At 42.6% G+C, this 13,544-nt stretch overlaps 1 protein-coding gene across 4 annotated transcripts in view; it reads right to left on the bottom strand.

Annotated features, from left to right (window-relative positions):
- Positions 1-13,544, bottom strand: part of ARID1A (AT-rich interaction domain 1A) — a 65,493-nt gene that overhangs the window by 25,258 nt on the left and 26,691 nt on the right. For all 4 annotated transcript variants that reach the window (XM_036914866.2, XM_036914868.2, XM_036914867.2 and 1 more), the window contains exons 3-4: positions 12,469-12,921; positions 11,314-11,430 (exon numbers count right to left, since the gene is read on the bottom strand). In XM_036914866.2, the coding sequence (XP_036770761.2) occupies positions 11,314-11,430; positions 12,469-12,921 (570 nt within the window). The remainder of the gene's footprint in view (positions 1-11,313; positions 11,431-12,468; positions 12,922-13,544) is intronic.

Here is a 13,544-nt window from a genome sequence, read left to right as displayed (position 1 = left end):
GCCAGGGAAGGCAAAGTTGGCCCTGTGCTGAACATAGATCAGACCAAGGTCTAGGGAACTGCATGGCCTCCTTGGTTTGGTATTTAAAGCCTTAAATTTATATTCTCCAGTGGTGCTACCATGCATGGCCTACTGATCTAGATAAAATCCAAAGATCTGGGGGGAGGAAGTGAAACAAACAGATCTGAGAGTTGGGAATGGAAAGAATCTTTTTATTTTATTTTTTTTAATTTTATTTTGGTATCATTAATCTACAATTACATGAAGGACATTATGTTTACTAGGCTCCCCCCTTCACCAAGTCCCCCCCACATCCCCATTCACAGTCACTGTCCATCAACATAGTAAGATGCTGTAAAATCACTACTTGTCTTCTCTGTGTTGCACAGCCCTCCCGGTGCCCCCCCACACTATACATGCTAATCGGAATGCCCCCTTTCTTTTTTTCCCGCCCTTATCCCTCCCTTCCCACCCGTCCTCCCCAGTCCCTTTTCCTTTGGTAACTATTAGTCCATTCTTGGGTTCTGTGCTTCTGCTGCTGTTTTGTTCCTTCAGTTTTCTTTTGTTCTTATACTCCACATATGGGTGAAATCATTTGGTACTTGTCTTTCTCTGCCTGGCTTATTTCACTGAGCATAATACCCTCTAGCTCCATCCATGTTGTTGCGAATGGTAGGATTTGTTTTTTTCTTATGGCTGAGTAATAGGGAATGGACAGAATCTTAAATCAGAAAAGACAGCCACCAACGATGATGGCCTTTAAAACCAAACTTTGAACATAGGAAGAGTCAAGCTCTGAAAGTAGATGAGGGGGAAAAACAAATATTCTTGGTAACAAACAATTCCTCTGAACACCGATCCCTTTCATTTGGAACTTGGGTTCTCTCCTACCTTCCCCAAAATGTTAGGAAATTACCTTTACTCATCTCAGTAACAATATCCAATATTCCTCCCACGTCAAAACTGGCTTTAAGGGACAGGTGTACTAACTCTCATCTTGAGCCTTCAACAAGGGATGGCTTCTTAGCTTCTTGGGAAAGGTCAAATGGGAAGCAAGCTACCAGACTGGAGGTGAGCTCTGCCTCACGTGAATCTGAGATTATGTATAATACCAGTCAATTCCAAACTGTTGCCAGGTGGGGCAGATGGAATAGTTCGTGCGAGGAAGTGAATGGAGCAAAAGAGCAAGCACTGGTCCCCAAAAGGACAACACTCGATCACACATCAGTTTCATCACAGCTTTCAGGAAGAAAACCAAGTATCTTAGAAACATAGGAAAAAAGACAATAGAACTAATTCTGTGTTTGATCATCAATTATGTAGACTTAGTTCCGCACCTAAAGGTCCTCCCTTCTGGACCAAATATGGAGGAACAGATTCTCATTCTGGTGTAGAGGGGCCCTAGTGATTTCTCTAAGGACAGCATTTCTAGGAGGACTTGGTTTATTTCTTGTTCAAAATGCCCAAGTACCCCCCACCACCAAGGACAGATAAGCTTAGCAATAACGAGGCTGGCTTTCAGATTTTCGTTGGTCTTTTTGGAGAAGGACAATGGCAGAAACTGGGGCATGTACTTCACTGAGGTAATTTCCCAGCCAGCTTTGCAGAAAGTTATAAAAGCACCAACAGAAAAGAAAGGAAAATAGGGATGGGTGGAGGAAAGCCACTGCCACCAAGGCAACTGAGTTCATCCATATGTTGACTCAAGAATTTCAGGAAATTTTAGTTTTTGAGGTTTCTTTCTGTCAGAGTAAATGCTTCCTCCATCTTACTGGGGACCAGACTTAAAATTCAGAAGCTACACTATCATTACCTTTGCCTGGAAATCTCAACCCTACACCTCCATATTTCCTTTTTTCCTTTCTTCAAAGAGAAGTGAATATGGAAGACAAAGTCTGTTTTCTGAATGTGACATTACTCCTCTTAAAGGAGCTTTGCACTGATCCTTTATAGGAGTTGGTCCTAATACTAAAAGAACTGGACTGCAAGTCAGGGAACCCAGTGTTCTCTCACTTACTGAATGATCTTGGGCAAGTCCTTTACATTTTCTGGGACTTAGGTTCCTCAAATGTAATGTGGGAGGTAAGGGGGAATGGTGGTATTTGTGTTAAGTGTGAATATTCTGGGGACTAGCTTATACCATCTTCATCCTACTCTTTTCCTAATTGTAGGGGTTAAAAATCTAAAAATGACATTAACCAGAATCCCTTGTAGGTGGGCTGTGGAAACAGTTCAGGTTCTGCTAATTAGAAGCAGACTTGAGTATTAGCTTAAAGTATGGCAGAGACTATATCTCTGTGTCCTTCACTTGTTTTATAGGAGCCCTTTTGGTTTCAGCTTCCAGTTAACTGAGTGCTGGTTCTGGCGGCAGCAGCTGCTCTTCTTTGTTCCCACGTACTGATCCCTGGACAGCAGATTTAGGGCAATCAATGTGTTAACAGCTCAGTAGTAGGAGATCCCCTGGTGGGTCAAATCTTGGTCTAGGTCCCGTTCCTGCAAGACAAGCCTAAAACATGCTCTCTCAATCCTTCTAATGATTTTGTAGGCCCAATTCCCTATATTACATCTCTCTCTATTAAACATACCTAGGCCTAAGGTTCAGGGCAGAAACCACTCTGACACATATTATAAGATCTCAAAAGACTAATGTTAAGGAGAGAGATTAACAGAATTATTTACAAAGCATATTCTCTGTTAAACCAGCATCTTTGGGGAAAATGTACAAGATAGGAGAGCTTCAGGACTTTTAAAATACATTTCTCCAGGACAATCTCCTTCACTTCCTCCCTTTCTACAACTTCCCTGTTCTTTCTCCTTCCCAACTCTAAGCTCTGGGTGTGTGGGGGAAATGGGGTGGTGGTGGGAGGGAGGTGGGGGAGGGGGATTGGTTTGAACTGCTCACACAAGATAGAAGGTTGAGTCAGCCCATGCTTTTCCATCCCTATACTGTCTACAAGCTTTTACTCTGCTGAGGACAGCATTACCTGCCCAACCCAAAGTAAGTATTCTCTGGGCTTCAGACTGGCTGGGGCTAGAAAGGGCACCAAGTGTCTTCCTTAGCAGCAGGAAATGTTTATAAGTTCCAGGTGCAAAAGAACCAGGGCACACCAGTGCTGACAGCCCTGTGTAGCTGAGTAAAGGCAAGTTTGGCCTGCACAAGATCCCAGTTTATCTTCTTATACCAATTTCTGTTCTAAGCAACAAACCACTAGCTTCCTGTAGCAGGGGACAAACGAAAGAACAAGTTCAAATATAAGTAGTATACTGGTGGCATGGGGTCCTACCTAGTCCACTGTAGGGCTAACTGATCCCAGGAGCCATCACACTAGAGGTAAGGCTCAGTTAATTTTCAGACTGAAGTTGTTCCAAAGAAAACAAAAGGTTCCAGCAAGAGGAATCTGTGTGAGACACACAGGCAGGAAGCAGAGCTGAGCCACCAGCAGACTAGAATAGAAACAGGAAATGGGCCCAGGAACAAGCATACAATAATCTGCCGCAAGCAGCACAGGCTTCAGCAGGCACCAGGCAGCATCAGGGCCCAAGCAGTGTGACTAAGATGCAGAAGCGATGGGCTAGCCCTGCCAGAGAACCATCGCTCAACCATTGCTCTACAGAAGGACAGCTACTTGCACAGGGTACATGCTGCTCTGAGCAGTCTGGGCAGATATGACAGAGGGGATGGGGACTTCCTTTTTGAGACTTTGTGAGAGTACCTGGGCTGCAATTCAAGGGGAGCAAGCAAAGATACACAGACTCACAGATATAAAGAAAACCAACCTCAGAATGGCCTTGCTTCTCTGGGTACCAAAATTGCTAGTGGCATTTCTGTTACCCTGAAAATAAATCATCAAAAACCTAGGCAAAAACTGTTAGCCCTGCCTCGTTACCATGAAATGTGACAAAGGCAACATAAACAGTATAAAATTAAAATCCTTCAAATATCCCAATTTTTTAAGCCTTTTTGAGGATTTATTGCTCTCCCCAATAAACCTAGATGACAAAAAAAGCTGGCTCTAAGTTCAGGTAGGTAGCAAGAACCTAGAGGCTATTTAACAAAGGTTACTAAGCAGCTGCCTGATACAGGTGTCACAGACTTGATTGCTCAAGCAGAGGTACCTGCATAATGCTATGCCAACAAGAAGAAACTACCTGAAGAAAATGGGGGAAGAAGTCCCAAAGAAGGTATTTTAGCTAGGTTTTGAAGCCAAAGTAAAAGTCTGCTAGGCATTGAAAAAGAGAGAGGGGGAGGGTGGGAGTGAGATTACATCTTGAGCAAAAGGACAATGGTAGAAAGGACCAGGAGCTGTAAGGAGCTTAAGGTAAACCTGAGTGGCAGGAGATGAGGCTACAAAAATATGCTGGGAGCTGTGGATGGCCCCACAAATGGGTCTGGACTGTAGCATGAGGAGCCAGGAACCTCAAAGCACTGAAAAACAATGGGTGGTAGTCTCGACTCCCACCACCCACACTCAGGTATTATTTAAATTTTATTATACATAGTTAGTAAAATTTATTGTATTCCAAAGTCCCCAGCTTGATATTTCACTTGAAAATCTTACTCTAGGCTCTGGAGGTCTAACTCCTTGCTTCTAAACCACTAGACAAATGAATCACCTAGGGATCTTGTTAGCAGTGTTGGGTTCAATAGAGTTGGGGTGGGGCCCAAGAATCTGCATTTCTATAAAGCTCCCAGGTGATGTCTGTGCCGTTAAATAATGGACCACATTTTTCCAGCAGCAAAGTTCTGATCAGAGTTAGCATTAATCAGGACACCGTGTTTTAAGAAGAAAGGCACAGAACAGGGCTTGGTCCCATCCAACACAAGGGGAACCAAAGATCCAAACTCTAGTCAACCTTCCACTGTTTGAGTTGATACCCTAGTTGGTTAGTTCTTCCAGCAGACCTGCCCTATAAATATGGCCATCTTCCGTTTCCACCCCTGCCGGTCCTTCAGCTGTCCTATTCACAGCTCATCTGTGCCTCCATGACAAGGAGGTGTGGGAAAACAAAAGTGAAATGGAAATCTATATCCTTCTTTTAGGGCAAGTCAAGTAAATGTTACATGGCAAAGGGGTTCAGACTTCTGGCTACATCGAGAGGATCAGATGTCCATGCCTTTGCTCTGCTGGGTGGGATGTTAAAGTAAATATTTCATCTGAAATATCAAAGGCAGCTGGATTCAAATCCTGCTTCTGACCCTTAGTTTCTTCTAATGTAAAACAGGAGTGGTTATTTAGTACATTTCAATTCCTGCCCTTCCAGGAGGATTGGTATTGACTATAGCTCCTTTTCTGGCCACATGCCTGCCCTCTGCAATTCAGATTCTACAGGAACAACATAGTTCCCTTTCATTTCCTCTTTCCAGATCACTGTAACCCAAGCTCTCAGAGTCTGAGAACATCACAGTAGTAAAACACCATTGCTAATAGTTACTGTGTTGTTAAGTGAAATCTAAATAAGGGCTTGAAAACCCAGGTGATAAAAGAATAGCTAGAGATACAGATATCTATATTTTGACAGACATTAAAAATCCTAATCCTATTTTCTACCTCATTCCTGGCATCAATAGCCTCACCTAACCAGAGGAAACAGGTTTGATCCAGATCTTCAACAGCAGCCTCTAAGACTTTTTCAATCAAGGGTATAGTGTCTCTCACAAGCTAACCTAGTGAATGCTCTTGATTCCTTTCTCAGGACTCCAAAAGATGTGCCTGTTTACACCCTCCTAATATTCTGCCAGCATCTTCACCCTTCTATCTATCTGCCTTACACACATGCAGGCCTTGAGATGAAGCTGAAGATTTTGGGCTGATTCAGCTGCCTCTTCCTTCAATACCTTTCAATAATGCTCTTTACCTTTACACCTTTCCCTTGCTTGTTTCCTTTCCTCTGGCTCTCAGAAATCAGATCATTTCCCTATCCAGAAAGGATCCTGATAACCTGATTTATGGTAAATCCAATTTTATATTCCTTGAAATGTAAATTTGATGTGGACCATCTTCCCCTGCCTGGGCTTCCAGAAATACGACACAATCCTGGTACTCCTCTGATCTCTCAGCTATCTGTTGGGCCCTTCTATCTGATGACTGCAGGCATTTGCTAGGGCTCCCTCTGGCTCCTCTAGCCACACTCTGTGACCTGGGAGACCTACTTCATTCCATGGTTTTAATTATTAACAACAACACAGACAACTCTCAAACTCTATCCAGATTCAGTATAAGTTTCAGTCTCTGATCTCCAACTAGTAACTACACATTTGTTCTTAACATATCTCACTACATGGAACTTAACTTCTCCAAAATAAGTTTTCCTATTAATCTTTCTATTTCTGTGAGATTTCTCTTTTCTCCTCCCAGTCAGTATCATTAAATCTTCCACCCAGTAGAGTCTACTTATTTTCAGTTCTATAGGTTCTTTCCTGCACACCTCACAACTGGGAGTAGGTGGCTACACAAGTGAGACAGAGGAGTAGAACTCCACACTCTTGCAGGAATTATTTCAACAGTTCAGCTTACCCTCTTGCTTCCAGACTCTCCACTTTTCAAACTATACTACACACCATTGGTTCATTTTGTACAGCATTCATTTTATCATGTTAAATGGCTCATTTTGCACAGCATTCTTTTTATCATGTTATTGCCCTAATTACATATATGCAGGCCTATAAGAGTAGATCTAGATGGCTTGCTTAGCCCACGAGGGCCCCAACCCCTGTGATCTAGTTTTTCTTCCTGTTACTCCTCACCCCAGGAAGCCTGATCCTGACCAGCACCCCAAATATCATCTATACTGCACCCCACCCCTACTTGGCTTCTTCTTAGGCTGTACTTTTCCTGTCCAACCACCCAAGTACATCCATATCTATCTACCTCATTCTTAATTTCTGCCATGATGTCCCTCAACTACTTAAGACATAAATGGATTACTGACTTCACCAAACTCTGACAGCACTCATTATAACATTTCAGGTACACATTCTATTTTACTAATGAAAACAGAGGAAGATCTTTGAGGGTAGCAACCATGTCACATTCAGAACACAGACTTAAGAGTTTGGATTACTTCAGAAGTTTAACCCTTGTCTAATGCCTACCATCTGCCTTCCATATAAAACCCACAGCGAGCAGTGTGGCGGTTTTTACTCCAGGGGCAGGGAACTTACCTACCTTCCCCTGCCCTCCCAGATCCTCATCCTCCAGATTACAAAGGAATTTGTATGCCACACTTGGGCTTAACCTATAGGCAACAGGTAGCCAGAGGCTTTAGAGCAATAAGGTAATTTGCCAGGTATGATTTTTTTTAAGATGACCATGTTGATGATTATGTTGAGATCAGACTTGGAAGGAAAAGAAACAGGTCAGGGGGTCTGTGGCAGACACCAGGTGAGAGGTAACAGGGACTTGAAAGAAAAACACTGGGGAAGAACAGGGGAACCAGATTCAAAGGCAATTTCTGAGGTGACTAAGATTTGGTGACTAACTTACAGAAGGGATCCAGTGAGGAGTGCCACAAAGGAGAACTCCCAGGGTGGTGCTGGCTATGCAAGGGCTGCCCTAACTCAGGAACAAACTGCACTGAGGCCACAACTGCAGGCAGTCTCTCTCTCTCCAAGTCTCTTTTCTTTCCACCATTTTCAACACAGAGCCTTCTCTCCAGCACCAAGAGTCAAACTACAGTGTAAATCACCACTATTATTCAAGTTATCACAGACGCTTCCAAGTCTAGTGATTTTTTTTTATTTTCAAAGAACTACCTAAGCTTGCCTATTCAAGTATGGTATTTGAAACTTTAGCACCACCCGAAAGCTTGTTAGAAATACAAATTATTGGGTCCCACCCCACACCTACTGAATCAGAATGTCTTTGGGTAGAGGTCAGTAATCTGTGTTTTAATTAATCTCCAGGTAATTCTTAATGCATGCTAAAGTTTGAGAAGTGCTGATCTAGCTAACCTTTCCAGATCAGGGCTTTCAGTCCTATATGCGTTTTCTACCATGGAATGGAAACTCTATCCCAGGTACACTTTCAAGACACATTTACAAATGTGTCTCAGTAAGAAAAATTGGGGAAGCATTCATTATTCTAGGGAAACCAAATACATTTGGATGAATTTCTTAAATAAAAGCTTTTAAAGATGCAACTCCAAGTCATTCTCAAAAAAGACTATTCAAAAGTCTGATACCAGTTTTCAAATGAGACCCTTAAAGATTTTGCCCCAAAATAAAGAAAATTAAAGACTGAATGAAACACCTAGAGATTTGCTCACCCATGAACCTTACATGAACCTTTTAAACATAAGGTGAAATGGTAGCATTTTACAAAATAGTTGACACACCCTAACTCTACTCTTCCTAAGACCATTGTCAAGAAGCATAAATAAATTAAACCATTCTCTAAAATGGAATTTGGTCCCTCCCATAACAGTCTGTAATACCTGTCTTGTCTTAGCAGTGAAAACCACCACATGGTAATATGGTCAAGCTGTCCTGTCAGACATTTACTTTCTGGATGAGCAATGTAACAGATACTGCTCAGATTCATTCGTTCAATGAATTGGGAGTCTACCATATGCCAGGCACTATGATGGCAAGGAGCAAGAAAGAACAAGCTAGCCCTCATTCAGCTTGCATTAAATAAGTAATTGAAGTTACACATGAGATAAGCACTGACAAGAATGGGTGCTAAGACAGATTATAGCAAAGGAACCAGACACAATTTAGACTAGTGGATCTCTACCGGGGCTGCAAATTAGAATCACCCCGGGATAGCAGCTAACCATACCAAAGCCCGAACCCTATCCCACATCAAATAAATCAGAACTCTTGTGAATGCTGGCCAGTGGTTTTAAAGATCATTCACTCCCCTGGTAATTCTAACATGCAGCCAAGGTAGAGAACCACTAGTCCTGGGCATCACATGACAGGTGTTGAGGGCACAGAAGTCAATAACAGTGCCTGCCCCCCAGGAGCTTAGCATCAAAGAGGCCAAAGTTAACAGAGGTATCAGCAAAATGCACTGGTAACACAAAGCAAAAAAAACTTCAGATACAGAATAGTGCTTCTCCAGGTACAAGGATGAGGAAGTGATTACAGAGGGCTATTTAAGGTACTATTACCTACGTCAGCAAGTTTGGTTTCTAAAGGTGGGTACTGGGGCACTGAATTATTCTTTGTATCTTTTACAGGTCTTAAATATTACAGGTTTTCTTTTTAGGTAAAAAACAGCCTTTAGTCAATGAAGGCATTAGAGAAGTTACTTAAGATGACTTTTGAAGCTTGTTTACGAAGGCGTTTTCTGAGGAAATGATCCTGAAGATATAATCTGAAATATGAACAGGAGGAGTTAGGAAAAGTGTATTAGGCAAAGGGAAGAGGGGAGCAAAGGTCTGAAAGCTGAAAAAAGCATGGCAGAGAGCAAAAGGCAAAGCAGAGGTTCCCAAAGTGCCATCCCTAGCCTAGCAGCGTCAGCAACATTGGGGAGTTTGTTAGAAATACAAATCCTCAGGCCTCAATCCTGACTTACTGAATCAGAAAGTGAGGGTGGGAGGAAACAACCTAGGTAATATTAGAGATTTTGGATTTTGCTCTAAGATTAATGAAAAATAATTGAGAGGTTTTAAGTAGAGAGAGAACGTAATCAGAATAGTATCAGCTAAATGATTTGGCATTAGTAGCTGAGCAAAAACTCCTCAAAATCTAATTTTTGTAATAACCAGGATCAGAAACCATACTGAGTCTTTAAAACAAGGGTCACCATCCTAATGCCTCTTAGGCTAAGCAGGTGAGGTGAATGAGTGAAGAGCATGATGTGCAAAACTGGAGGGGCTGCCCTCCAGGGAGCCCTCATCTGCTCTGGAGCTGAACACAAATAGGTGCCCCCTAAATATCACCTGAGTGAAGAAAGACACTGTCAAAAACCTAGGAATCCCTTAAGATAGCTACTTAAGAAAGGAAAAGGCCCCTTGTAGGGATTCCCTACTTCTACCTTCTTCAGCTATGACCATGTCCCCCAGCCTGGCTAGGCAAATCTGGTATCAGACCAAAATTTCCAAGAATAACCACCTTTTGTTTCTTGGTCCAAGTAGCAGAGAGATAAAAAGCAATTCAACAAGATGCCAAAAACCCAGCCATCTCACCTCGCACATGGAGCTTCTACTGCAGAGCAAATGACCCATTTGGATGAATGTGAAGTAGAAGCCTGAACTTGGGAATGCTCCTTGTGATGGGCTGCCTGGGAACAACCCTCCCTGGGCCCAAGAAGCTGACACAGCCTTCACTTAAGTAGCTCAGATCAGAAGCTCTTGGATTCAGTAGTACAAGGCTCTCAACCCTTAGAAGACATGCAATATTTTTGTACACTAGGCTTCTCAGGACTAAAAAATAACCAAATACAGTTCTGTTGGAAGGTCACTAGGAGCAGTAACTTTCTGATGGGGAGCAACTTCTAATACTGGCAGAAAACTACTGCTCTGGGTTCTTGCCACAACAGCACCTAATCCAGATTTAGCCACAGACCATAGATGATGAGGGAGTAGTTATACATTACTGACTGAATCAGATTAAAAAGCACATTCCAGTGAAGTTCAGGATGCAGAAAGGGGTTGCAACAGATATTAAGGAGAACGGAACAAAGAGGGATTGCCTTATACAGACTTAGTGGTGGAGTCAAAATGCAGACCCAGGAACTCTGACTCTAGAGGCAAAGCTCTACATCAGCAAACTATACTGCCTTTCTCAGGACACAGTCAGTACATTCCATAAATACTAATCAAGCATCTGGGCATCAAGCACTCTATTTAGACAAAAACACCTATTCACACTAAACAACAATGAGAAAAGCTGCTTTTACTCCACCCATGCTTAATGTGGCTCCATGCTGAATGCAGTCCAGATCCTACCTCCTAACTAAACACCAAGATAAACACCTAAAAATTAAGCCTTCAAAAGTAAGGTTAAAAACAAAAACAAAAACAGACTTCCTTCAACTTTGATGGAGAGCAGAGAGTGCTTCCAACATGTCCATCTTCTTCATCCTTCACCCAGGTCCACATTTAAAAGCCCAAGTTAAACAAAACAACAATAACCACCACCAAAAACCTAGACAGAGATCAAAAATATATTCCCTGGGCAGGTAGTCAAAGCAGACATTCTACAGGGGCAGTCCATAAATCCTATTCAGAATTTTGAACATGAATTCAGGGAATCACTCATCATTCATTCAGCCCAGTACCACCAAAACATCCAAGTGGAAACCAGTTTTTCTTTGCTTTCCTCTCTGCCCCCAACATCTTTTACAGGGTGGCAGAAATACTCACAGGCAAGCTCGAGGGTCTTGACTGAAGACTCAGGTTCATATCTTCTTGGCCCCCCTTACTGGAGGTCATTGAGGGGGCTGAGGATGCCTGAGACCCAAATGAATCTTGAGATAACTCCTAAAACAAGAAAAACAAAAGCTGTGAAGGCTTCGTATTGATAAACCAGGCAGGCTTGCTTCCCGGGGAAAGGACAGACTATGGGACTCCCACACAGGGGAAGCTGGGTGCGAGACTGCCCAATTGCCCACAATATTATCTCAAAGCAGAGAAGTACAAGGTGTGGCTCTTAAGACAACAATGTCAACAGTGGCTGTAAGACTCTGTGAAGCACTGTTGACCACTTATTCACCATCTACACAGAACTGTTTCTTGGAGTGAAATGCTAAAGCTTGGCTAACTACAAGTTACATCTGTTAAGAAATGAGATCAATTAGTTTAAACAATGACAAACCCATACTAGATACTCTTCATAAAATGAGTCCTGCTTTCTTCAAAGTCATCACTTTAGGGTGAGATATTTATTCCAACAATACCACCAATGCACAAAATCTTTAGTGGACCTGTTACCACTGTCATTTCTCTTCCTTTTGCTCTTTAAAGAATAAAGCCCAAATTATTATTTTGAGAATTCATCAACTACCTTGTTCACTGACATGGCTACAAATGGATTTTAGCTATTTCTCAAAACCAAACCCACCTTCAAAAAATAAAAGGATTTGCCATTACTGAGAATATTCTAAAGAATGTGATGTCAGCTCTGATGGCAATTTCAAATGAAGGAGTCCAAAATATTTTGAGCAACAGCAAAATGGGATGGCAGCTAGAATGAATGTAGAGTACAGCCTCCCAAAGTGACTTTTTAAAAAGATCAAACTCACTCAGATGCTCAAGTTCTGAATGTTTGTTTAAAAAAAATCAGTCCCATCATCTTTAATTTCTTATCTGTCTATGCAACTTTCCATTGCTCTATTTCTTCATCAACAAGGAGAGCTTCAGGTTTTTACGCAGTTAAGAAGGTTATGCTGTTTACCCACAGTTTAATTGGTTTTTAAGTGCATATTAGAGAACCAATTTGTCTGGCAAAGTTTTCATGACACCAGCCCCCAAGCTGTCTGTGGTCAAACATAGGGAAGGGTGAGAGGCAAGGCACCTTACCTGTGGTGGAGGGAAGCGCTGTTGGGAATAGGCAGTCTGCTGTGATTGCTGAGACTGGGGCTGGGGGTATGCAGCCTGCTGGGAGAGCGTTGAGGAGGCTGGCTGCTGAGGTTGCTGCTGCTGGTAGGGAGACTGTGCCTGTGGCTGCGAGTAGGGGGGCTGGCTCTGGGGGTGCTGCTGGGCGGTGGACTGCTGGGAGGGGTATGGAGTCGGGGACTGCTGATGAGGAGGCTGGGATGGCTGCTGGGAATATGGAGGCTGAGAGGACTGCAGCTGGGGTGGCTGAGACTGTGGCTGCTGCTGATATGAAGGCTGGGCGTGAGGGGTCTGGGATGGTGCTTGCTGGGAGTAGGATGGTTGCTGCTGCTGGGGGTGAGGACTTTGCTGGTTGTAATATGGAGTCTGGCCCTGCTGACCATACCCGCTGGGGCCTTGTTGTCCATAAGGAGGAATCTGTAGGAAAGGAAAGGAAACTTTTAGCATTGACTCTTCTGGATAAAGAAAGATGAGGTATTCTATCAAGAGCAATGCCCTGAAGATAGGTATAGAAAGCAGGCAAGCCAAGCCTGGGGTTTTTCTACCATCCCTGTCTAAACTGGGCCAGGAAGGACAGCCAAGCTAGGTTACTAGCTGGTCTGTTTACAAGTGGATTGCATTCATCCACATAATATTTACACTATTTAATATTTGGGCAACTATATATATATATATATATATATTTATAGGAGTTCAAGGGCAGCTGTATTCACCAATAAGCCTACTCTTTTTATCATGGTCTAGACTGTTTTTATAAGCACTAGGAATCTGTATCCTAGCCACAATGAGTAGTCAACAGCAGCCTAGCTCAGCTCATTGAAAACCTAGGGTTAATTAATCCAGACAGTGTGCAAATCACTGAGCTACTCTGGTTCTCTTTTTCATTTAGCCTTCATTCAGAAAATATTTGAGAGCCTACTTGCTTACTTATACAGTCTAGACACGGGGGATACAAACAACAAAAAACCAATATCCACCAATCTCTCCTCCATCTTTTCATTAAAAAAAAAAAAGTAACAGTACCCCATTTTCTATATTTA

Source organism: Manis pentadactyla, chromosome 4, assembly GCF_030020395.1.
Source record: "Manis pentadactyla isolate mManPen7 chromosome 4, mManPen7.hap1, whole genome shotgun sequence".
Taxonomy (NCBI): Eukaryota; Metazoa; Chordata; class Mammalia; order Pholidota; family Manidae; genus Manis; species Manis pentadactyla.
This window is presented reverse-complemented; position numbering and strand designations above follow the sequence as displayed.